Below are 25,188 nucleotides of genomic sequence, written 5' to 3' on the forward strand. Positions count from 1 at the left end.
TGGCAATAAATATCTATAGATATTTTTGTCGAAATTAGTTGTTTTGGTCTGATTACTCTTCTATGTGTTTGCAAAGATTAATTGATCTTTATTCATTTGATGATGTTTTCTTCTTGGCATTGGATTAAACGATCGAGTTTGCTTATAATCTAAATACTCTAAATTTTGTAGTATCTTTATAAAGGCAATATTTTATAGCTTTTTCTGGGACAAAGAAATGTTAAAATTCTATATCCAATACAACATTAACTTAATCTTTCTAGGGAAAATGTCAAAGAATTACATCCAAAACTTTCAAAACATGGAATGGCATTAGTCAAAATTTCAATGATAGTCTGCACTCAAATCATCTTTCTCCATTTCAGCTATGGACTTTAAAGCATACCAACTTGGGAAACAACTGCAGCAATTCTTCACGGCTTCTCCTCTGAAACATTATAGACACACGATAAATATTGATAGAATTATTACAAGTAGGTATGATGAAGGAAATCAGGGTACCTTTATGCCGATACAACCGTTGACATCGAGTGTCGTGAGCGTAGCCGAACAGCAGCCTGAGAGAGCCTCCAAGCTCTTGTCTGTAACTCCCACTATTCCAAACAGGCTGCACTAGTAAATCATATCAGAATCTCAACAGACTAAAGATGTCAACTTATTCAACAATCATTTAGGCATAAAAACCATCATAAACTTATTTTCATAGTATATATTAATGTTCTAAATATTCACCTCAGAAACTCTAGAGACTTGCAGCCTTCTGCAAGAGAGACAACTCCTTGATCAGTGATGCGCACACACCTGTTCATATAAACGACACAAGCACTTGGGAGTTCGAATATGCTATCTTAGTATCATCAAATGACAAACGGGACAGCCACTGACATTCCACGTACCATGTCAAATTTAGCGAAGTTAGGTTCTTGCACTTAGCTATACACGAAAGGCCATCGTCAGACAGATTCTGAAAAGTAACCCAGAGTCAAGTTTATTGTGCTAAAGTGAATTCTTTAACCAAAAATTTGTTTCTTGAATGGACTATTATATACCTGAGCACCACAGAGATCTAAAAATCGAAGGTGAGTCAAGAGCGATATTCTCTTGTAGGCGGCATCTGTGAAACTGTATGGACGTAGATATATATTAGAATAATCGTTCTTAATATTCTCAGTGATTTAGATTCTGACAAATTTTTTTCGAACTTTACCTGGAAAGGGCATAAAGATTCAAACTATGAAGGGAGGAGCACTTGACCAGTATCATTTCCAAACCCTTGTCCGTTATCTTGACACATCTACATCAGCCATGCTTGTCAGGACTCATGAGATAGGATAATGTATTACTTTCGAAACAAAGAGATAACTTGGTGCATTATCAGAATCGTTTATGACGCAGGATATAAATATACTGAATCATCAAAACTTATAATAATACATCAGAGGTCACTAAGGCCATAATACCTTGTTATGTTCAACAACTGCAATCCTTGATAATTTTCGGCAATCAATTTTAAGCTTTCATCAGTGACATTCTGTAGTCTCAGATAAAACCACCCAATGTCAGATGATCATTCTAGATAAAAGAAAAGTGTATAGCTGCTCAGATCAAAAAATATATTGAGCATACCTTACAACCACTCAGGTTCAAATCAATCACTAGTTTGCAATTATCAACCAAGTTCCTAATGCCAAGATCTGACACCCTGCAACAAATTGTTTTAAGTTACTGTCGAGTTTGGACGTTTATTGCTGATTTACTCGTGCCAGTATAAAATGAGTCTATACTAATACACCCAAGTGCATAGAACAGGTATCAATTACCTAACATTCCAGTAGATTGAGAACACCTTCAATTTTGGGCAGTTGCTGGTTATAAATCCAATTCCTAAATCAGATATCTTTTGGCAGCCATTCAAATTAAGAGTCTCTACATTCTTAACAGAATTTCCACACTGCAGAGAAAAGTACAGTCACTACTAAATATACATATATTAGAAAAGAGGATAAACACAACACACCATCCCGATTTACAGAAACAAAACCATTCATCCCAATACTTTGTGTTTAGCAAGCACCTTAGATATAGTTTTTTAGTTCATCAATCAGAAAGCTAATAGGTTAATTAGATTTATTTCATGATAGTGCCAAAATGATCAGCGAGTCGAAGAGATATAGAAGGACCAGATAACAGCTTCCAATCACCACCTTGTTTTTAAGATTTTCAAGATGTTTGTCTTCAATATCACGGGCGAACTCAAGGTTTATATGCTTCACATTCTGGTATCTCGGCTGCAAAACAATAATAGACACAGATTCTTCAAACGCAACAACAGTAAGTAATGTTCTTCCTTCAATAAAAGCATTACATAATTCGAATATTGTACAGGCCAATGCTGCTAATAGAAGGACATAATTGATTGAATACCTCTACATAAATCAATATAACTCTTAATTAACATACTGATTTCCTTGATAATGATTTAGAAGATCAACTTATTCAAATGGAGTATGTCCAATGCTAAGACTAGTAGTACTATCTTTCTTCAACTATGTTTCTGAATCAGCAAAAAATCCATTTACTGTATTTACAACAGCTGAAATAAATGACACTAAAGCAGAAAGGGAAGATATTAACCAGTGAGAGAGCTGCCACAAGGCGATTCCCTGCATCACTCATCTCATGAAAATCAAGAACCTGAAAAACAAACCCCCAAAAAAAGTTATTGCAAAATGAAGAAGCTCTCTCTAACTAAAAAACATTCAAAGGGGGAATCTTTAATAATCGTACAACGAACCCAACTTCCCCAATAACAAGAAACGAGTTAAAATCAACAAAACCCAAAGTTCCAATGAATTGATTGAGAAAAAACCCTATCTATCACCCAGTTGATCAAAGTTCACAACTTTGAGAGGAAATAGAGTCTGAAGAAGCAAAAATTACCAGCCACAGTGAAGGGTGAGAAACCAAATTACGATTAATCCAAGGGCTGACGAGCAAAAGATTAATTAGGTCTCTTTGAGGGAGCCTCACACTGACAATCTTCATCACTTTCGGTAATGTTTCTCGGCACCATAATTCCTCTGCTTCCGCCTTTTCTACTTCCATTTTCGCTTCTGGTTTTCTCTTTGCAATTTTGGTTGCGGCTTAACTAAAAAACTGGCGATCGGATTGTTGTTTTTGCATTTCCCCTCTCAGCTTTATGTTTATTACTTTAATGCCGCAAAGCTTTTTTTCTTTTTGCTTTTTTCCCAAAAATGTGGGAATTATTTAACTAAATTAGGTGCATTTTTGAGATAAATACATAACTCATACGTAATGTTTCACATTTGATTCATATTAGTGCACAAAGTTTGAAATTAATATAAATCATACATAAAGTTTTATTCTTATTTCAATTTAGTACATTCTGTTAGTAAGTGTTTAAACGGAGTTAACTTTTTATCTATGTGAAATGCAAAATGTTTCATCATTGTTTCATGTGGGTATAAAAAAAATTATGATTGTTTCATATTGATACAAAAAATTTCATTATTGTTTTATCAGTTTTGTGCCTCACATAAATAAAAAAGTTAACGCCGTTGAAATACATACAACGGAATGTACGAAATTGAAACAAGAATGAAACATTTTGTATGATTTATATAAATTTCAAACTTTTTGTATATATATGAAATAAAAGTGATACATTTTGCGCGAGTTATGTATTTATTCCTGCATTTTTCCATTTAAATAAGTCAAATTTACTAAAACTGAATATAGTTCATAATACTATAATACATATCACAACTGGTATTATGTAGAATTATCTTATTAAAATGTAGTGATATGATTATATGTGGTTTGATCACAAAATAATGAATAGTGAATATAAAATTGAATTATAGGAGTAGATCCTAACATGGGCCACAACAATATGTTTGATCATTTACTATCGTGTTTAGAAGATCTCTAAGTTACATCAACTTGAGGCAAAAGGCTAACAACGAAGACACAAAAATTAGTTAGATTTTGGATTTGATGATCTTCATGGAATATTGTTACAAAGAAACTACTTCAAATTGTAGTTTATGCAGTAGAATCTCCAGTAGGTCCAGCTGGTTTTGCATTGAGAAGTGGCTGCAATGCCTTAACCACGATCGTCATATTTGGGCGAAAATCGGCCTCGTATTGCACGCACAGGGCCGCCACCGCCGCCATCTGTCAAGCCGGAAAACACTCAAGCCATATCCTCTATTTATAAATAATTAAAAAAAAAAATTCTTGTTGAGTACCTTGGCCATGGCCTTAGGGGGATAGTCCTCTTTGAGCTTTGGATCTATGCATTGTTTCACTTTATCTTCACTCAATCTTGGTGTTGCCTGTATACAATTTCAACATCAATAATATATTTGTATCATTAGTGTTTTTGAGCAAAATCTACTACTATATATAATTACCCATGTGACCAAACTTTGTTGCCCTTTGGGCATAGTGTGGTCCACTGGCTTCCTCCCGGTCAAGAGTTCTAAAAGCACGACTCCGAAGCTATACACATCACTCTTTTGAGTTATTTGGCCTGTCATCGCATACCTAATTAAAACATGCGTCGTTAAACTATCCATATATAGTTATCACATATTGCATCCACTCTTTATAAATAAGACCTTTTGTAGGAGTACGAGTTTTAATGTACAATTGGTAAAGAAAAATTGGGTGAAAAACTCACTCAGGAGCATGGTAACCGAAGGTGCCAAGAACACGAGTAGAGTGCAAGCGAGCCACCGTGTCGGAGGACTGATTCGTCAAGCTATAATCAGCAATCTTAGCAAGAAAATCATCAAACAAAAGCACATTGCTTGATCTAATATCTCGATGCACAACAGAAGGCTGACATTTCTCATGCAAAAACTCAAGGCCCCGGGCCGCGCCATAGGCTATCTTAACCCTCTGATTCCACGTCAGCAGCGGGCCCGGCTCGGCGCCCTGCACCCCTTTCCGGCCGTGCAAAACATCATGCAATGAGCCCATTGCCGCATATTCATACACCAAGATTTTGTTATTTCCTTCAAAGCAATACCCCAACAGGGACACGAAATACTCGTTTTTGAGCCTCGACACGATGGAGAGCTGCTCGGTGATGTCGGTGATGTCGGCTTCGGGCTCGGATGAGCTGTCGAGCTTCTTGATGGCCGCGGACCGGCCGTCGCTTAGGGTGGCGAAGTATACTCGTCCATAGGATCCCTCGCCGATGAGGGATTTTTGGCCGAAATGATCGGTTAACCGGTTTAGGTCGATCAACGCCAACGCCGGAAGCTCAATTGGCAGCGCTTTTTTCAGCGCTCCGCCTCTTCCACCACCGCGAGGGTCTCCTCGATCACCTATTTATTTAGTAAATTAGACACCATTTTGATAAAACTTGAACTTAAAAAATTAAAAAATGTATATAATATTCTATGTATCGTTTCAATTTTATTGAATGTCCCCGACGGGATATATAATGTATACGTTTAAAAAAATATTAAATGTATTATTAATACGTGTGTGAAGAATAGAAACATACTAACATTACTATTTTAACGAGACAGAGAGAGTATGTAGTGCTAAGCAACGACATACCTCCTCCAGCGGTGCCGGCATAGGCGTTGCCGGGCTTAAGCGGGGTAGTGTGCTGCTTGGGTGGAGGCGCGGCGGCTTCTTCCTCCCCACCTCCACAGCAGAACATTTCTCACCTTTTAACCCTGCCAACAATTACAAATCTGTAATGCTTACACACACAATTCATGAAAAACAAGGAATAAAATATATTAATATAATGAAAAGCACTTTTTCAATTCAAACATGAAAATGAATAAAAGCAACCTGTAAAGAGACAGAAAGATTAGAAGAAAATCGATGAAATCTTCCTGTCTAATTTTTCTTGTGCGGTTAGAGGCAAATTCAAAAGGGAAATTTCCCCACAGTTTGTGAGTGTTTTAACGGGAATGTCGCATGCAACACTTTGAGCCACACACCACATTCTCTATTTCAACACCATCACTATGGTATAAACATCAAACCATATATATTGTCCTCCTTAAACATAAATAAATATGCCGGTGATAGTTATAAAATGCAAACTCTATATACAATATTATACAAACTTCAAACTATAATCTGGACTGTTATATTATACAAACTTCAAACTATGATCTGGACTGTTAGAAAATATTATCAGATGATAAAATAATAGCAACAAAAAATATCAACACAAATCAACCGTTGATATTGAATTGACATTTTCTGTTAGTTATTTTATCATCTATTGATATTTTATAACGATCCAGATCATAATTTAGAGTTTGTATATGCGCCTGTGCGTATAAAAGTTTATTTCTATCAACAAAGCGGTCGTAACATTGATTCAAAACAGTTGAATTAAACACACCATATAAACTTTTTTAAACTGCCAAGTGATACCATTAAATGTTATAACCGTAAAAAAAATAATACTCCACAGGTTTATTATAAGTTTTAGGAGATATTTTGGCAATATATACATAGGTCAAGAGTTTGCTCCCTAGATATTAATTAAGTATTACTATTATTATTAATCAAAATGATTGGCATGGTAGTTCAACACCTCGTTCTTTAAGTATGAGGCCAGACTCTATCCCTGCCCAAATGAATGGAGCTCCATTTGGCCAGTTCCCTATCGCTTAATATGTTGACCGTTGGGACGAGAGTTAGTCCTCCAGCCATAAGCCGTTAGCAAAAGATGTTTATAGAAGTGTATACTCTTTTCATAATCAATATCTATTCTCTGATATCTTTCTCAGCTTAGTCGATTGCCTTTAGCAAGCCAAATTTAGAAGTTTGATAGATGGTTAGCATTCTTCTAGTGACTTTTTTAGTCCAATTTTATTTATTATAAATAGACATATTGATCTTTCGAATTATGATTACATTAATAAATTGAATGAATATAGACGTTTTGACCTTTCAAATATTGATCACATTAATGCAAAGAATGGTTTTAAGTAATAAAAACTTTTCTATTTAAAATAACATTCTAATAAATATTAACAAAATTTTCCTTTTATATAATGAGTAGATCACCGAATAAATGATGAGTCTTGGTATAATTTCTATCCATCCAATATTTGACTTCACTAAAGAAGAGCGTAGAAATTAAAACTCTAAATTCCACGAATATTGACATATCTTCTCGAAAAATTAATTTCACTGGGACCTCTCAATAAATGTAGCGTTGTCCAACTAATTATATCAACCAAGAAAGGCACATCAAAGTAGATTAATATAAATAAAACCGTTCATTTTATTGTCATTTATTTTTAAAATTTAAAACCTCAATAATATGAGATTTAATTACACCCACCAATTTCGTTATAATTGAACTTAATTGCTGGTATTCTTTGTCGAATACTACTTGCTAGCCAGTTACTGTGTCGGCAACAATTTTTTCCCTTACATATACTAAGATTACAACGTATTTTATGATAATTTCTTATTTAAACACTTGTAATAAAGAGATTTGGTACTACTCATTATTTGATAGTTGCAAATAAACTGTGATTGATGTTAAATTCATAAACAAAAATATTTAACGACACATGTAATGTAATTAAGTAAAGATATAAAAAGTGTTTAAAGTAACATACCTTCAAAATATTCATTGCGCCACTTCAAAAAAATTCCAAATGTCTTTTTTTGTAACCGACAAGTTAAATTCTTTTTATTTAAAAAATTGTTATGCAGTGATAGTCAACTAAATTTAGTTTAGATTTGCATTTATTGCTTTTGCCTGACACAAACTGAGGCTTAATGACGGTACTCTGTTTTTTAATCACACTTAATTACCAGTTAATTACGTGACACTTCTCCCATTTTTTAAAAACAAATTTTACCTAATTTAATTTTGCAGGTATAAATTAATCTTTTTGATGCGTGAACTTTGTAAATCAATAAATCATATCAAATCATTAACGGTATTTCTTCATAATCATTTCACAGCATACACACATTGCAGAGAATATACATATATCACTTGTATCTATCTTTCTCTCTCGCAAAGACAAACAAAACAGTAGCCTCTCTCTCTCCTCTCTCTCTCTGCAAGTACATTTGGGGAACTGCAATTCCTGCTTCGTACATGGCGGATATAGCGAAGTACGCCCCTCTCAACGGCGGAACTCTCCTCTCCTACTTCAAAACCAATCTCTCACTCTCCAAAACCACTAAAACCGCCTCCATCGCATACGCCCTAGTTTTCGTCTCCATCGCCTTCACCATCTTCCTCGCCTTCACCCCTGACGTCATCAACTCCTCAGCTCCGTCCCACGGCGCTCACACATCGAATTTCTCCTCAATCGTCTTCTTCCTCTTCCCCAATTCATCATCTGATCCTAATTCAACTACCAATGCGGAGGTTTCTCATCAACCGATCAGTAATCGGACTAGATTGGAGCACAATCACACTCTAACCGAGTCTCTGAAGAGGAACCAGAGCGCAATTGCTAATTCGGCTTCTTTGGTGAAGAATGTTGCTGCAGAAGTCGATTATTCGAGGCTGATCGATGAGTTGGCCGAGTGTGATCTGTTTGATGGAAATTGGGTGAGAGATGAGTCTTATCCGTTGTACGCGCCTGGCTCTTGCTCATTGATTGATGAACAGTTCAACTGTTTCCTCAATGGCAGGCCTGATAATTCCTACCTTAAGCTTAAATGGAAGCCTAAATCCTGCAATTTACCCAGGTTTGTGTGTATTGATTGATAGTAATAAACAATTTTACAGTAATTGAGTTTCCTTTTGTGTAGAGTAGGTGTTTAGATAGAGTGACATCTTACCTAATTGCATGATTGATTGATTCATATTCATCTGCATTTTGTTAAATGTTGGAAATATTCAGGTTGAATGGAAGCCATATGTTGGAAATGCTGAGAGGAAAACGGCTGGTTTTTGTTGGTGATTCTCTAAATAGGAATATGTGGGAATCACTCATTTGCATTCTGAAAAACTCTGTGAAAGATCAGAAAAAAGTGTATGAGGTTTCAGGGAGGCAATTTTTTCGAAGCGAAGCTTCTTATTCGTTTCGATTTGAAGTAAGCGAATGATCCCTTTTTTGACGAAATTTTGATTTGATCCTTGTTTTGAGTTGCTGTAACTTGGTTTTGTCGATCCGTTTAGGACTTCAACTGCACGGTGGAGTTGTTCGTGTCTCCTTTCTTGGTTCAAGAATGGGAATTCACAGAGAAGAACGGGACGAAGAAGGAGACGCTTCGACTTGACCTAGTTAGCAGCTTTGCTGATAAATACAAAGATGCAGATGTGCTCTTGTTCAACACTGGTCACTGGTGGACTCATGACAAGACCTCAAAAGGGTATAAAATGTTAGAAACAAATCAACTTTAAGTTTGTGTTGTTGCTAAAGAATCATGTTGCATTTTCTCAGGCAGGACTACTATCAAGAAGGTAGCCATGTGTATAGCGAGTTGAATGTTCTTGAGGCCTTTCGCAGAGCTATAACGACGTGGGGCAGATGGATTGATGCCAATGTCGATCCAAGAAAGTCCCTCGTGTTCTTCAGAGGCTACTCAGCCTCTCATTTCAGGTGAATCCCTTCACATTCTTGGATTGATTTTGTTCCAATCTTGATTTGATAAGGCAATAAATATAAATTTTTCAGTGGAGGGCAGTGGAATTCTGGGGGGGCATGTGACAATGAAACAGAGCCAATCAAGAATGATGCTTTTCTTTCGCCGTATATGGACAAGATGAGTGTTCTTGAGCACGTTTTTGGAGGGATGAAAACCTCGGTAGGTTACATGAACATAACGAAATTGACAGATTATCGGAAGGATGGGCATCCCTCGATATACAGGAAGCTGAATTACACGGAGGAGGAGAGGCGGTCGCCACTGGTCTTCCAAGACTGCAGCCACTGGTGCCTCCCGGGAGTGCCCGATGCATGGAACGAGATCCTCTACGCGGAGCTGCTGGTGAGGCTGAACCAGAAGCAGCAATCGCACAAGAGAGCTTAAGTAAAAGTAAAGACTACATTGCACATTTGAGGTGTGTGCATTCACACGGGATCCTCTATTGCGAATGGTGTTTCGTCGTCTGTTCTATACTACTGTGTGGTATGTTAGTTGTGTTGTTACACAAGATGAAACACTTGGGACTTGGGTGAGGATCCAATTGTTGTTTATTAGTATACCTACCTTTTCTTCTTTTTACTTGAAGAATATAGGTAGATACAATGGAAGAAGAACATTGGTGATGATCCAATTGTATGTAACAGAGAAATGTGTAAACTGTTGCTGCAGGAGTTATGTGTACCTCTGCACATGGGCTCGAAATATGTGTGAATTGTTAATGATTTTGTTTGTTTGTGGATAAAAAAATTAGTTATGGTTGACTAAGATTAATTCCAGGTATAATCAAATATTAATGGAGTAATATTTAGTGTTCATTGTACTTTAATCACTCACACAAATACCCTTTTTTTCCCACTTATGAAAGAACGAGATCGAATGTCTTATTAAGTTTTGAACTAAAACTCTCCACATTAACTAAATATTTGTATTTCTATACATTGAATATGAAATCTAATAGACCAATCTTCATCAAAGTAGTTGTACTTCATTATTATTACTATTTCAATGTAATAGTAATAAATAAAAACTAACGGATTATAAATATGGAAAATATAAAACAGACACTAATACACGAAAGGCTGAAAATTTCATTAAGATATGCAAAAAAAATTAATTCTAGCTCATCCAACGAAAAAAAGGCAAAAAAATTTTGACTTAAAATTTAGGGAAATGATTTTTTGACATAATAGCAATGCCACAATGGGGTTAAAATAGTCATTTTAGATTGTTTTATATTTTTACTTAAAAAGTGCAAAATTTGATACTACTATAATACTCTAAAAATAGGTACAACTTTGAAGTTAAATATTTTTATGATGCAAAAGAAACATATACTCAAGGGCATAATAGTCAAACATTATTATGCTTAAATATTTTATTAAAATAACAAACAAAAAATAAGTTGAATCAATCTAGTCATAATATGACCAAAGTCATAAAAAAATGTTAATAGAGGGCCTAATTCTTAACCATATAATAATCCCTACATTTATAGCATTGTTGGATCCTGTGGTTTAATTTATTAAGATGTGGTCAACCTTAGTTTTAATTGAAACAAGATTAACGTGTTTGTTTACGTTCGAGGCTATTTCGTCGACTTCGTTTTCTTTCTCATAGTAGTACTACTATTTATTGTAAGCTAGCTTGTTATAAAATATACCCCTAGATGATACTATTTCATGCTTTACGTTTTACGTGTAAAATTACAATACAATTCATCCAAGGCAATAAGCAATTATTAATCGATCAGTTAATATAGACTCAAATTTGACCTTTATCCTTTAAAACATTTATAGTAAAATATGTGTAAGTAGTAAAATAACCATATAAAAGTCGAGAGGAATAATATCTTCGATTTGAATCAACTTAATAGATCCTCTTCTATTTTCTATTGACAAAAAAAAGTAAAGAAACACACTAACATAGGCGAAAATGGAAATGGACAAGGCATGCCTAAATACTGACAAAATAAGAGTGGTGGTGATGCCTTGGACATGAAGCAACACTTGCCACTTTCTCATGATTTTCCCTTTCCCTAACATGTTACATGTTAATCATTCTATGCCCCATAACCAACAAAGAGAGACAGAAAATTATGTACTTTAATGTTCTTTTAGATTAAAAAAAATCTCTATAAATTTATAAAAAATGGAGTATTTTCTAAGTCTAGATTAAGTGTATAAGTTCTTTTTTTCCGTCAATTACGTGTCTCATTTACTATTTACTACTTTGAATTCTACATTCCATTAACCCATCTCATTTTTATAAAACTACAGTTCTATATAAAAATAGGACACACTTTACTAACTTTTTCTTCCCACATTCCATTACATTTTTTAAAATATGAATAGAGTCACTTTATGTCACTTAATCATGGACGGCGAGAGCATTATTTTTCCATAAAATTTCTGAGTATGATTGTCATTACTTTAAGGTGGAGTGTATCTAAATCGCATATTCGATATATAAATAATCTTATTACTAAATGTGGAATTTGTAGGGAAGGATCAGAAACCAATCTAATCCACATACATCTTGATCCATGGATTGTTAAGATTGAATTTCAAACAGAACAATAATTTTTCCAGTGTAACTGATGGTTTGTTGTGTATCATCAACTTCTTGAATACAATATCTTGAATTGAAAAGCACCTAAATTTTATTGATTTGGAAACATGTCAAGTAGTATAGCATGGGTTGAAATTTACACATTAAATCATTACAAGGTCACATGTTTGAGAAATCTGACCCAATGTGCTTCTTTTCATCATAAATTTGACAAGCTACATATATGATTTGATTGAACAAACATTAAACTACAAACAAGGAAAAATCTTAAACTAGGGAACAAAACTTGAGACATGATTATATAGTTACTAGTCTTTGTAGGTAAAAACCTCCACTGTAAACACTTGAAAAACCCAAATTGAATGTTAAAAGCATATCTAAATCCCTCTGGTTATATACCACCTCAGTTGAGCCTCCTCCGCCGTGGGGCGCGCGAATCTCCACTGTCAACGTCAGAGATTCTTGAAGCATCGTTCCTCCTCCTCGAAGACAAAGTTGAGAGCGCCACAGTGGAATCGATTTCTATGGCATTGTCCACAGTTTGGCTCTCAGAGTGTATCACAGCAGCAATGCTGGACACAGAATCCCTATCATCCACCACCGGAAGGGGCAGCTCCGGGTTCCTCTCCACCGCATTGTTCTGGAAATACGACTCAATGGCAGCAAGAGACTCCGCTGAGTTGACTGCAGATGTGAGGTTAGACAATGAAGCAGTTCGATGGGAGCTTGATCTGCGAAGCAACAATGATGTGAGACGACGGCTATCCCTCTCCCTTTCCCTCTCTCTCATCTCGTAGTTGGGAGGGCTGCTCTCCGTTAGGTCAATCACGTCATCAAGTGGGAGCGTCGGAGTTCTTTCCCTGCGCATTCCTCTAGAAGTCAAGAACCGGTTGAGCAAAGCCGTGCTTCTCTCTGGGGAGTCGCGGAGGCCATCAGGATGCCGGGAATGTATCTGAGCTAGCTCCTGGTTTACGTCAAAGGCGCTCCCGAGGCGCCTGATCATCTCCTCCACAGGGATAGTTAAGGCTGTTGCAGTCCTCTGTATAGTCTGCCTCCAGCTCTCGATCCGGCGGGCATGGGGCCTGACAGGGATCTTGAGGCTAGAATCAAGATCTTGGTCGCGGACAATGTTTCCACGGCCATATATAGGCGTCACATTCTTAGTGGAGACCTCTCCCTTGCAAACGGGACACTCCTTGGCATCAGAATGATGATACAACCAACGGTATAGACATGGCCAGCAAAACAAGTGGCCGCAGCAAGTGACAACGGGATCCTTGGCTAAATCTAAGCATATATTGCAATCAAAGAAACTACCTTCCTCACCATTGCTCTTAGCACATTCTTTCTTCTTACCGAGATCCTCATCCTCGACAGAACCAGCCACGGTCTCACATATCTTAGCTACCTCAATAGGCCTATCCTCGGACGCCACACTACCCTCACCAATCTGCGGTGCACTCCCATCAGCCAATTCCAAAGCAAGATTCCTTGTTTCTGAGGGGATCGGGAGCTGCCTCCAAAACGATCGCCACCTATGATTTCTCTGCCTAACGACCTCCCTAACGCGATGAACTGGACTGTCTAACCAATCCTCTAAGTTCATTGCAAGGTCCACGTAGGTACCCGACCGAGGCTCACCACCACCATCACTAGAATTATCAACTGGCCCCAAATTGAGATCGAGGTTCATTGTATTACCATTCTCTTCCGCCATTGCAAAATTTTACCGAGCACAGCTACGATTCTCAACAGATAACACCAAATTGAAGCACCCAATTCTAAAAAATGAAAGGCACGAATTGGGCTAAATTACTGAAACCCTAATTTCAGAGATGAACACACAAATACATCGTGCCTAGCTATCCGATACCCAGTAATCAATCTGGTCAATTGGACAGTTGAATCAAAACCCTAACTTCAATTTATAAAAAAAAAATGCTTAACAAAAATCAAAATTGAGCTGATGAATGGGGGGAAAATTATCCTAGCTTATCCAGGTCAACCAAATTGCAAAACACAGTGAAAAGGGGGCGAAAGAAAACAAGCTACAGAGATTGTAACCGATGGAAATTCACCTGAAAACAAAAGATTTAATAGTAGAAACGGGCACTAAAAACCTGGAAACAAATTACGGCTTCCATTCCTGGAGGTAAAGATGCAAGCTCTAAGCAGCAGACAGAGGAATTAAGAAATTTTAGGGATCTGGGTTGGGGCGAGGATGAGATAAATTGTTTAGCTGAGAACGAAGCTGGAGAGAGAGAGAGAGAGAGAGAGGAGAAAAAATATTCTGTATTCTGTAGTAATTGTGGTGTAGCTGTGCAGCAGTGCGTGTGGGACCCCCAAAGCACCACGTCAGCGCTCCAGAAAGTGGGCCTATTATGGGCTTTTATTGGGCAATCTAGTTTAGCAACACAAAACTGAATGGACTAGTAAAGCCCAAATTAGATAATTGATTGATTACTTAAATATTTGGTGCTAATAATAGAAAGAAGAGTGAAAATAGTATTAATACTACTTCATTCGTTTTTTAAAAATAACAATTCTTTTCATTTTAATCCGTTCTTTAAAAATAGCAACTTTCAAACCTTCTATTATAGGAAATCTTTACACCCCTATACATCAATTTATTTACCACTTATACCATTACAATTAACAACTTAAAGTGGACCTCATGATCCACTAATATTAATTTTATTATTTTTTTTCTCTCTTACTTTACCAATTTTTCTCTCCCTCTCTTTTACTTTACCAATTCTCTCTCTCTCTCTCTCTCTCTACCAAATTGTGCATTAAAATTCGTATCGTTTCAAACTTCAATATTTTTAAAAAACGGAGGGAGTATTATTATTGCTAAACTGAACACTCAATATTTTTTGTATGTAGCCTAATATACTCCGACCGTTCCAATAGAAATAGGTCATATTTCCTTTTTCGTCCATCCCATAGATATAGTTCATATCCATTTATAGAAACATTTCTCTTTCTTTTTTCTTTATCATTTATGGACCCCACAATCCACTACATAATTTCAACTATTTTTTCTTCTTCTCTCTCGTGTCAGACTCCAAATGGTCTATTTCTATGAAATGGAGGGAGTATGTTATATTTGGGATTGGATGCTCTTCAATCTAAATTCAAGGTGACTCGATTCTCCGGTTGTTATTATATGTCTTTGTTTTAGTTATCCGTTTCATGGCTGACAGATTATTACATGTTTTTTGTGTAATTGGAAGCCGAGAGAGTTACTTGCAAGTGTGGAAAGTCGCTTGAGAGATGATCATACCAACGAATGCATGAACTCGTTTGTTAGAGATCGTTTTATGGCACGGGGAAACTCATACACGACGATATCACAGCCATCGTGAGATGATAGAGAGAGGAAAGAGGTCAGCCCGGAGCTGTCGGTGAGGATACACCGATACTGTCAGGCCATCGAATGCTAATTTGTAACTAGAGTCGAATTATATCAAGATTTGCCAAGTATCTGTTTGTATCTTCTTGTCGCTATTTGTGTCTTTTAGTTATTACCAGATCTGATGAGATTGTGTCCAAATGCTTTGTTTAGCATCAATGTATGTTTGCAAGAAATGTTTTTACTTAATTCGTTAGTTCATCTGCAATGAATGTTGAGATGGCTGCAAAGGCAAGAAAGGAAAAGGTGTTGGTTTTGGATGATGACATGATGTTTAAAATCCGCAACCGCAGTGGTTTTTATGCCCACTTATCTCCCAATTTAATCATAATAGTTGAATTGTGTTTATATTTAAGCAACTTAACAAACTAAACAATGCTACTTGCACTTATGTGAATGTGAGTGTGTGTGTGTGAGAGAGAGTGTGTAAAGTATGAGCTATCTATAACGTGTAAGCAAAGAACTGAGCTAAAGAAGCATGGTAAATGTAATGGTGAAATGTGGGATTTCATCCAAAACTCAAAACATTATAATAAATACACAAATTCTTCTACAAATTAACATAAATGGAAAAAATGAATTCATTGCCATGTCCAAGGCTTCAAATCTTATAATTTTAAAAGGCTCATAGCAGAGGGGAAAAAAACACGAGAAACTAACAAGCAAAAGCAAATAGCAGCATCCCAAATCTCATCACCAGCAAAGATCATCTCTTTAGAAGCACTTTCTGTGGACGATCGATGGCCCAGATTCATCGTACTCTGCCTTGGCAATCCACATCTGCAAATGTTAACAACCAAATCAATATAGTCAGTACTAATTCTTGATTAAGGCTATAAGTGGTTGAGCAATCTGTATATTGCATTACCTGTTGGAATGTGCTGAGAGAAGCCAAGATGGAACCTCCGATCCAGACACTGTACTTCCTCTCGGGAGGAGCCACCACCTTGATCTTCATGCTGCTAGGTGCTAGAGCGGTGATCTCCTTGCTCATCCTGTCAGCAATACCCGGGAACATGGTCGATCCACCACTGAGGACAATGTTTCCATATAGGTCCTTCCTGATATCGACATCGCACTTCATGATTGAGTTGTAAGTGGTCTCATGAATACCAGCAGCTTCCATTCCAATCATCGATGGCTGGAACAGGACCTCAGGGCACCGGAATCTTTCAGCGCCAATGGTGATGACCTGTCCATCGGGAAGCTCATAGTTCTTCTCCACAGCAGAGCTGGTCTTGGACGTCTCGATCTCTTGCTCATAGTCCAAAGCAATATATGCCAACTTCTCTTTAATGTCCCTTACAATTTCTCGCTCCGCAGTGGTGGTGAAAGAGTAGCCTCTCTCCGTCAATATCTTCATGAGGTGGTCGGTCAGATCACGCCCAGCCAGGTCAAGACGGAGGATCGCATGAGGGAGTGCATAACCTTCATAGATGGGGACTGTATGGCTGACACCGTCACCAGAGTCGAGAACAATACCTACAACCAACCCATCAATGACGTGAGATTTCTCCTCGAATTTATTGTGTTAATAACTTTGATCTTACACAACAGATGCTTGAAGAAAACTACAAAGAACTCAATCGAGTATACAACTTCCACCATAGACCATAGTCTAACTTGATTGAACACTACCAATAATAATGCAACAAATTATTTTACCTATGATAATTTGGGTGTATTGATTTAAGGGACTGATGGTTTCTAGTACAATGGTATGATTCTTAAACGTAAAGGAATTACTAAATCATGATCAGGGAAAAAAATGGTTCAGCATTTGCTTACCAGTTGTACGACCACTGGCGTACAGGGAAAGAACTGCCTGAATGGCAACGTACATGGCAGGGGCATTAAATGTCTCAAACATGATCTGAGTCATCTTTTCACGATTGGCCTTGGGGTTAAGAGGGGCCTCTGTCAAGAGAATTGGATGCTCTTCTGGGGCCACACGAAGCTCATTGTAGAATGTGTGATGCCATATTTTCTCCATATCATCCCAGTTGCTGACAATCCCGTGCTCAATTGGATACTTCAATGTCAAAATACCTCTCTTGGACTGAGCCTCGTCACCAACATACGCATCCTTTTGGCCCATGCCAACCATCACACCAGTGTGACGAGGGCGCCCAACAATGCTAGGGAACACAGCCCTTGGGGCATCATCTCCCGCAAATCCAGCCTGACAGATAGCATTCACATCGACTTAAATTTAAGCATTTACACATTAACTGGATGTTGATCGAATCAAAACACCAAAACTGATGAGTTTCCGTTTGTTCAAATCAGAAGTGTTACCTTGACCATTCCGGTTCCATTGTCGCAGACAAGGGGCTGAATATCCTCGGTTTCGGCCATTTCTTAATGTACTCTGGAGAAACAATATAACAACGACTATTATTCATTACACTGAGGGAAAAGACAATAACACAAACACAATGTGACATCATCTTAAGTCGATCTGAGCATTATCAGCATAATAACAAAATTCCTCAAATTTAAATCGATCATTAGCAGTTAGTATCATGTACTTACAATGCTGCCACCATATCATACTAATATTGATCAAATTTTGGAGGAAATCACTATGACATATGTAAGAACAGTAATCAACGGGCAAGTCAAAATCAGTAAATATTTTCAACAAATTCAGCATAGCAGTCAAATTTATTCAATCAGAAACTCAAGCAAGTCATCAAATTCCAATCCCTCAACTCTCAAAACCCCCATTTCCAGATCCACATATCCCGATTCACAAAAAAAAGTAGACAAACCCGTAGATCTCATTACCAAGACCATTTTCCCTCACAGATCAAACAAATCATAAAGGAAACACTACACCAACGCCACAAATTCAATCATTTCACAATCCATCTCTGGATTAAATCGGATAAACTGCTAAAACCGTACCTTTGAAATCTCGCTGAAAATGAATCACCCCTTTCTCGCTCTAGCTTCGAGTTTCTCTCTCTATCAGTAGAGAAAACACCTCTGCTTTCCCCTTGTCCGAAGCAGTGCCGCCACTCTGGTTCAAAAGGAAAATGGAATTGGAGTTCGCAGTGTTGAAGAAATTCCCCCTTATAATGAACCCCAGATCCACGCCCCAATTCATCTCGGCCGTTGATTTTCTTCGATGTGCGTCCGTGATGGTTGGGGGCCCCACAGCAACACATTCCTTCAAGATTTAGCTGGCCTAACTTTTTCTACTATGACGGATGTACCCCTGCGTTTTAGACCAGTTCCTCCGTTTTCTTCTCGGTCTCTCGAGGTCAATTTCGGACACCCGCATTTTTTAATTCAAAATTTGAGTCAATTGAATTCAAGTTTTTTTTATTGTTTATGTTAATTCTCTGAATAAAATTGTGCCATGACATTGACAACATCTTTCTTCACCACATCCCTTTTATTGTCCACATAAAATTATGAAAATTAATAAGTTCATTTGTGTGTATATTTTCTATATACTTTATTTATCAGTTTTGGATCATATTCAAAATCTGTGAACCACATTATTGTGAATCAAATATTTTGATAGGTTTATATGTGTGAGTTAGTATAGTGGTAAATGATAATGTTTGAGGTCAAAGATTATAGTCTTTCATATTTCCATGTAGTTCAATTATTAAATTTGTAGTATAAATTTCCTTAATTTGTGATTAAATTTGAATATTTGAACCATTTACTTTCATAACGATAATTTACACTCATAAAAAGGAGTATAAATTTCCTTAATTTGTAATCAAAAGAATGGTAGATTTATACTCTCTTATTCTATTCAACATTAGTTAAATTATTACATATTGGATCATCCCATTATAATTGAGTTATTTTTTAGCAAAAAAAATAACATATTTAATCTTTTTCATTTTATTATACTCCATATCTCTTACTTTAAACTTTTTTTGTCTCTTTAATCTATTCTTTAGTCTATTTTCTATTTCACTTAAAATAGTTTTCTTAAATCTATGCCCAAAAGAGATTGATTGTTTCGGAATATTTTTAATTCCTAACGAGTCCTCTAACGCCAAATAAATAGTATATTGAAATTAATTTCTGCAAATCTTCTTTTTTATATTTAATGAATTATAAATTGTATATGGCTCGTGAGTATTAGTGGGTAAGTGGATGAGCAATGATACTAACTTCGTGGGTCGACGGCAATGTGGGGTATATTGCCTACTCACCATCTTCATGCCTACAATTATTTATAATTAAGATAAACTAATAAAGTATTTAGTATAGCTAAAAACATACCAAAATTTGAAGAATTAATAAAATAAATTATATTACTAGTCTTAGACCCTTCTGGAAAACAGTCCAATGGGTTATATTGATGATTCATCGATCAAAATATGTGGTTTTCTAAACCTCTTGTAAAAATAAATAATGAAAAAGAAAATGCAAGAAAAAAGACCACTTGTAGCCTCTTTTATTTTTTTTTGTCTCAACTATTAGCGTTAAAACAGAGTTAAAATAATGTCATACTCAAATTTATCATTTTTGTCTTTGTTTCTCGATTGTTTTTGTTTTATTTTATATTTGCCTCCCTTAGTTTCTCTTTTGCCTTGTACAATATTTGTTTCTTGTTTTTATTTTAATTTTAGTTTTATGGAGTATTTATTAGTAGTTCTTAGGCGATTGACTATCATAACCAAATTTAGTTGAATAAAGTAAAAATTAATATTTTCTTTAGTTTCGTTATCATGTCTAACATCAATATTAAATGAATGTATCTATCAAAATTATTACTCATTTATGAACTTTCAAAGTTAATGTACGATTTTAGGTAATTAAAAAAGGTTCATCACTTTTAGTCATCTAGCATTATATATATTTAGTTTTTCTATTTAATTCCCATTTATTTTCATAGGATGAAGGTGTCAGCATGAAATGATAATATTTTATTGGAAGTTTAAATGATAATAACTTATACTATTGTTTTAATTCATTAAGATTATAAGTCATACACTACAAAATTCCTATCTATTGATTGAATGGAAAATATTTCACCAATTGAATAGTGTTTTGTTTTCGTAACTAAGGTTAGACAAATTATAACTCTATATTAGTATTTGTATATAAGCAATATAGTACTCATATAAGTTATTAGCTTGAAATACCAAATGACCACTTACTTTGATAACCAACTTTGATGTCTCATAAAGAAGTGATAAAACCACTTTTAAAAAGAGCTTTTGGATCCAACTTTAGATAAAGAGGTAGTTTAAAAGAAGAAAATATATATTGCTTTGATGTAAAACATGTGAGAAGGTGTAATGTGTCTATCAAGCATGCCCATATACATATGTTCACATCTTTATCTAGAAACCATGTTCATGTGCTTCAAAAGCTATGGTTTCTATTCCAAGATTTTAATTCAACATTATGTCCATTATTTGTTGTGTTTCTTGCCTTATAAGGTTAAGGTATTCCCCTATTCTAGAGTGCAATAGTGCTAAATGATTGAAACTTGAATCTTAATTCAGTTTTATAAATGGTTCTAAAATCACAAAGACTCATTTTGCCACTATGCAATATTCATTTCTACTGTCATTTTGAATTGGATATACTTGGACTATTTTTATTCATAATTGTTGCTTAACTCGATCTTAATCAACTTTTAATAAAATATGCATTCCACTATTATCCAGTTCAATCTCAATCAACTTTTTAATAAAATATTCATTTCACTTCCATCCATATACATCACCCAACTCAATCTGAATCAATTTTTCAATAAAATATTCATTTCACTATTATCCATATACATATGTAAATTTTTTTATTATCATTACTGACACCAACCAAATTAACTATTTTATTTTTAACATATTTATAATCAATATAAAATTTATAATCAATATATATTTAATTAATTATTTTATTTCTATTATATGTTTATAATAAAAATTATTAGACATTCATATAATTGAATTGAGTAGGTACAACATAATAAAGTAGGAGTATACAAATAAAAGAAATATAGTATATTAATTGAAAAATAAACAAATCAAGCTACAAATTAAGATAAGAGTGAGGAATAGAAAGATAACAAGATAATACATATTCAAACGTGGAAGTTTTTTTAATTTGAAGAGATAGAATACTCGTGAAATATAGAATTCTTTATCCTCTCTGAGTTGCCACCACTTTGTTCATAAGCAACAGTTTCATTGTCATAAACAACATGAACACTTCACTTTCGATCTTTCGTGTGTTTGTTTCTCTACAATCATCTATTTGTTTACATATTTATTAAATTGTTTCCTTGACAATTCATAGAAGACCATCCAATTTAAATCGAAAAAATGAAAGATCATCCAATTATATCCCATGTTTTTGACATCTTTCAATATTTGTTGGGAGCAGCTGACAACAACTCAAAATGGGGGTCATAAATATTTTTTCATTTTACAATTTATTTTATAGAATTGTGATTAATGCCGAACCCTTCTTAAAGACCGAACTAGAGATTAAATTAGGTCCCTTCATTTTTTAAATCTTGTGGTTAAGATTAATTTGTAATTAACTTAATATTTTATTCAATATAAACTTGCTGGGGGGTATTTTAGGAAATCAATTCTCAACATACATAACGTGATTCTCTTTGTCTCAATCTCTTTGAATTTTCACACAATCTTCTTTCAATTCTCTCGCAATTCACGATCTGCTCTGCGTCGATCTTCTTCAATCTGCCATCCACGATCTGTGTCGATCTTCTTCATTCCACGTTCAATTCAATTTCGCAATATTCACGTTTAATTCACGTTGCAGCTGGTGTTTCATTCTTTTCGGGCTCATCAGAAGCTGCTGGAGGGGATCAGCCGGCGGCGACGGTGGCGCGCTTGACGAATTGGGTGGCGCTGAGCCTTAATTCACGAGTTCTGCTTCAATTTCTCAATATTCTAACACTCATGGAGAATATCGACAGATTGAGATCCACTTCAACAAATTCTGCGGTTGAAGACGGATTAGGATCTACATCAACACGAGCATTTTGCTACGCCAATTCCGACTCTCGGGCGTGTTTTCGCGCCGTTCAGCCCCTAATCCGCCACAAATTAGTCTCAGATCCGAATCAAATCTTCGGTTTGTCTCTCCGAGCAGCAGCCGACGATCTCTAGCGCTTGATCAGTTCAATTTCGTTCAACAACTCCTCTGAATCGCTGCGCGATGCGCTGGACCAGATCCAGCGCCCTCTAGCCACGATCAAGGCCGAACCGTTCGTGCAGACGAGGACCGACGAGCAGAGGACGAAGATCATGAAGCGGATCTCGGCGGCGGAGGAGGATGTGGACACGTGTTTGGAAGATTTGGGGAAAGTTGGAGCGGTGGCGGAGCTGGTGAAGGTGAAGGTGTACTTGAACGGCGCCAGAGATTTTCTGATCGATTACGCGAGGGCGGTGTGGATGGCCGCGCGATTGCAGATGTTTGAGGCGTATAACGTTGATCGGTGGATGAGGATAATCATGAATAATTATGTGTTTTTGGGAGTATTCTTCCAGTGGGTTTTTGTCGTTGGATTGTTTTGCGCTCTGTTTAGAATTAAGCCTCACCATAAATTACTTCATTCAACTAGACTATTAATTCATTTAGTTACATTATTACTTCATTCACCTAGATTATTACTACTTCATTCAGTTACATTATTTACTTCATTAAAAAAGTATACCACTTCATCACAATAAGATTTTACTTCAATGAACTTCAATTGAGTTATTACTTCAGTCCATTACCTTATTAAATGAGGTTATAGCTTCATCAACATTGACATACATCATAATAAAGTGGAATGAAGTAATAATCTACTGGAATGAAGTGATTAACTATTGGAATGAAGTAATTAACTGTTGGAATGAAGTAATATATTTACTGGATGAAATAATAAACTACTTTAGAAGCTTTTAGCCTGAATTAGTTTATCTAATTTAGTATTGGAAAATTGCCATCACGAGGAAGCTTGATATATTTGACCGAATTGAATAAAAGTGAGAAAATAATTGGTTGTGTTAATCGTTGTGTGTTAATTCATGATTGGTTGTCAAATCCACAGTATTTGAGTTACTTCATGATTGGTTGTGTTAATCTTTGTGTGTGTTTCTTATTTTTTCTTGTTTCTTATTGTTTAGTTGTTAAGCAGACTACTGACAAATGTATACAGTGGAAAATAAAATATTACTTGGGAGAATTGCTCAAAAAAGAAATGCATATATTGCTTGATTCGGGCCAGAGAAGCTTCGAGAACAACTTATCGTCATCCGGTTTGATTTTGAAGGATTTTTGGTGGAAATCGTCGCGGTAGATTGAAGGAATTTTTCAGAGTGAAAAAGAACGGATGGAGAACTGTGTTATATGTATAGTTTGCGAAGAATTAATTTTGTAATGAACTAAATAACAGACGTTATGAAGTTATAACTTCAAATAATGAAGTAATATGAGCTGAACTATTCGTGTGCATAGTTGGCGAAGAATTTTGATTGTAATGAACTAAATAACGCACTTGATGAAGTTATAACCTTAAGTAATGAATTAATATGAACTAAATTGTTTTGGATGCATAGTTTGCGAAGAATTATAATTGTAATAAACTAAATAACATACTCGATAAAGTTATAACCACATGTAATGAAGTAAAATGAACTGAATTGTGTATATGTAGGGGTGAGCAAAAAACCCGAAAACCGAATATCCAAACCGAACCAAACCGAAAATTTGAAATTCGGTTCGGTTTTTTCAGTTTTTCGGTTCGTTTTAAAATTTTGAAAATTTCAATTTTTCCGTTCGGTTCGGTTCGGAGGAAAAAAAATGAGTATGTAATAAATTGAAAATGAATAGATATTTACTTCATTCGAGTAGGATTTTACTTCATTCTAAAATATTATTACTTCATTGGACTACGGTTTTACTTCATTCCAGTATTTGATCAGGTGAACTTTCCTTGCGATTTGATTTTTCTACCGATTGTGATTTAGCCACTGGCCTATGAGTATATTTGACGCCTATGTTGACCTTTTCCCGCGTTGCTTAATGAACTTATTGGACAAAAATCAAAAAACAAATATAAACAGGTGAAGTAAATTAGAATTTCGAAAACTATAAAGCTTCAAACGAGTGTATTACAAGTTACAACAACAAAAAACATTGGATCGACAATGTAATTCAAAATCAAGGAACGTACGAGGAGATTCATGTCCTAATCCAGAGATGGAGAGGAAGTTGGGGTTGGATGGAGATGAAGAAGTAGACGCTGCCATCGATTATTACTTCATCAATGATGTTATTTAGTTCACCAAGAGTTAACCAGTTCAAAAAATATAAACACATATACTCATGCATCTACGCTTTAAATTCATTTTTTACCTTTGGTATGAGGGATTTCTGTCGAATTACTTACATCCTTCTTTGCTTCAGGGAAACGTTCACCTATACAAAAGAAACACATAATAAAAATACAATATATGGCCCACAATTATAGTTAGTTCACTAGAATAGTCTGTTACTTCATCAAATATGATATTTGGTTCATTACAAGTATTATTTCCATTCATATTAGAAGAAACACAGAATAAACA

At 35.6% G+C, this 25,188-nt stretch overlaps 5 protein-coding genes across 5 annotated transcripts; 1 reads left to right on the forward strand and 4 right to left on the reverse strand.

The window, feature by feature from the left end:
* Positions 1-175: 175 nt before the first annotated feature.
* On the reverse strand, positions 176-3,162 carry LOC125215158 (RNI-like superfamily protein). Its single transcript, XM_048116489.2, has 12 exons — positions 2,941-3,162; positions 2,635-2,694; positions 2,205-2,288; positions 1,821-1,951; positions 1,627-1,702; positions 1,461-1,531; positions 1,208-1,294; positions 1,050-1,122; positions 897-964; positions 733-801; positions 502-607; positions 176-427 (listed from the first exon to the last, which is right to left on the reverse strand). Exons 1-12 carry the CDS (start codon positions 3,103-3,105, stop codon positions 362-364), a joined length of 1,056 nt encoding a protein of 351 aa, XP_047972446.1. The 5' UTR covers positions 3,106-3,162; the 3' UTR covers positions 176-361.
* Positions 3,163-3,855: 693 nt separating this feature from the next.
* Positions 3,856-5,954, reverse strand: LOC125215098 (protein CYTOSOLIC ABA RECEPTOR KINASE 4-like). Its single transcript, XM_048116409.2, has 6 exons — positions 5,839-5,954; positions 5,596-5,717; positions 4,706-5,357; positions 4,437-4,569; positions 4,272-4,358; positions 3,856-4,197 (listed from the first exon to the last, which is right to left on the reverse strand). The coding sequence occupies exons 2-6, from the start codon at positions 5,699-5,701 to the stop codon at positions 4,066-4,068; spliced, it is 1,110 nt and encodes a 369-aa protein (XP_047972366.1). The 5' UTR covers positions 5,702-5,717; positions 5,839-5,954; the 3' UTR covers positions 3,856-4,065.
* Positions 5,955-8,002: 2,048 nt separating this feature from the next.
* On the forward strand, positions 8,003-10,398 carry LOC125215096 (protein trichome birefringence-like). Its single transcript, XM_048116408.2, has 5 exons — positions 8,003-8,730; positions 8,886-9,078; positions 9,164-9,357; positions 9,429-9,587; positions 9,663-10,398. Exons 1-5 carry the CDS (start codon positions 8,129-8,131, stop codon positions 10,015-10,017), a joined length of 1,503 nt encoding a protein of 500 aa, XP_047972365.1. The 5' UTR covers positions 8,003-8,128; the 3' UTR covers positions 10,018-10,398.
* A 1,969-nt stretch (positions 10,399-12,367) lies between these two features.
* Positions 12,368-14,468, reverse strand: LOC125214612 (uncharacterized). The gene is made up of 2 exons (XM_048115711.2): positions 14,322-14,468; positions 12,368-13,982 (listed from the first exon to the last, which is right to left on the reverse strand). Exon 2 carries the CDS (start codon positions 13,916-13,918, stop codon positions 12,605-12,607), a length of 1,314 nt encoding a protein of 437 aa, XP_047971668.1. The 5' UTR covers positions 13,919-13,982; positions 14,322-14,468; the 3' UTR covers positions 12,368-12,604.
* A 1,630-nt stretch (positions 14,469-16,098) lies between these two features.
* On the reverse strand, positions 16,099-18,683 carry LOC125214613 (actin). The gene is made up of 5 exons (XM_048115712.2): positions 18,527-18,683; positions 17,915-17,987; positions 17,405-17,798; positions 16,485-17,098; positions 16,099-16,396 (listed from the first exon to the last, which is right to left on the reverse strand). Exons 2-5 carry the CDS (start codon positions 17,972-17,974, stop codon positions 16,331-16,333), a joined length of 1,134 nt encoding a protein of 377 aa, XP_047971669.1. The 5' UTR covers positions 17,975-17,987; positions 18,527-18,683; the 3' UTR covers positions 16,099-16,330.
* Between the last annotated feature and the right edge of the window lie 6,505 nt (positions 18,684-25,188).

Source organism: Salvia hispanica, chromosome 3 (assembly GCF_029641045.1).
Source record: "Salvia hispanica isolate PSC_SH4W2 chromosome 3, Shi_PSC_v1, whole genome shotgun sequence".
Taxonomy (NCBI): Eukaryota; Viridiplantae; Streptophyta; class Magnoliopsida; order Lamiales; family Lamiaceae; genus Salvia; species Salvia hispanica.

What these genes read in the sequence shown, in the direction of transcription:
- LOC125215098 (XM_048116409.2), bottom strand. Translation starts at nt 5,701, where the DNA reads ATGTTCTGCTGTGGAGGTGGGGAGGAAGAAGCCGCCGCGCCTCCACCC. An exon ending in TTCGGTTACCATGCTCCTGA is followed by an intron (nt 4,570 to 4,705) that starts GTGAGTTTTTCA and finishes TGTTTTAATTAG; the next exon opens with GTATGCGATGACAGGCCAAA. An exon ending in AACAAAGTTTGGTCACATGG is followed by an intron (nt 4,359 to 4,436) that starts GTAATTATATAT and finishes AATTGTATACAG; the next exon opens with GCAACACCAAGATTGAGTGA.
- LOC125215096 (XM_048116408.2), top strand. Translation starts at nt 8,129, where the DNA reads ATGGCGGATATAGCGAAGTACGCCCCTCTCAACGGCGGAACTCTCCTC. An exon ending in CTTATTCGTTTCGATTTGAA is followed by an intron (nt 9,079 to 9,163) that starts GTAAGCGAATGA and finishes CGATCCGTTTAG; the next exon opens with GACTTCAACTGCACGGTGGA. An exon ending in TACTCAGCCTCTCATTTCAG is followed by an intron (nt 9,588 to 9,662) that starts GTGAATCCCTTC and finishes TAAATTTTTCAG; the next exon opens with TGGAGGGCAGTGGAATTCTG.
- LOC125214612 (XM_048115711.2), bottom strand. Translation starts at nt 13,918, where the DNA reads ATGGCGGAAGAGAATGGTAATACAATGAACCTCGATCTCAATTTGGGG.
- LOC125215158 (XM_048116489.2), bottom strand. Translation starts at nt 3,105, where the DNA reads ATGGAAGTAGAAAAGGCGGAAGCAGAGGAATTATGGTGCCGAGAAACA. An exon ending in CTCACCCTTCACTGTGGCTG is followed by an intron (nt 2,695 to 2,940) that starts GTAATTTTTGCT and finishes TTTGTTTTTCAG; the next exon opens with GTTCTTGATTTTCATGAGAT. An exon ending in AAGTCTCTAGAGTTTCTGAG is followed by an intron (nt 608 to 732) that starts GTGAATATTTAG and finishes TTACTAGTGCAG; the next exon opens with CCTGTTTGGAATAGTGGGAG.
- LOC125214613 (XM_048115712.2), bottom strand. Translation starts at nt 17,974, where the DNA reads ATGGCCGAAACCGAGGATATTCAGCCCCTTGTCTGCGACAATGGAACC. An exon ending in CGCCAGTGGTCGTACAACTG is followed by an intron (nt 17,099 to 17,404) that starts GTAAGCAAATGC and finishes GGTTGGTTGTAG; the next exon opens with GTATTGTTCTCGACTCTGGT. An exon ending in CTCTCAGCACATTCCAACAG is followed by an intron (nt 16,397 to 16,484) that starts GTAATGCAATAT and finishes TAACATTTGCAG; the next exon opens with ATGTGGATTGCCAAGGCAGA.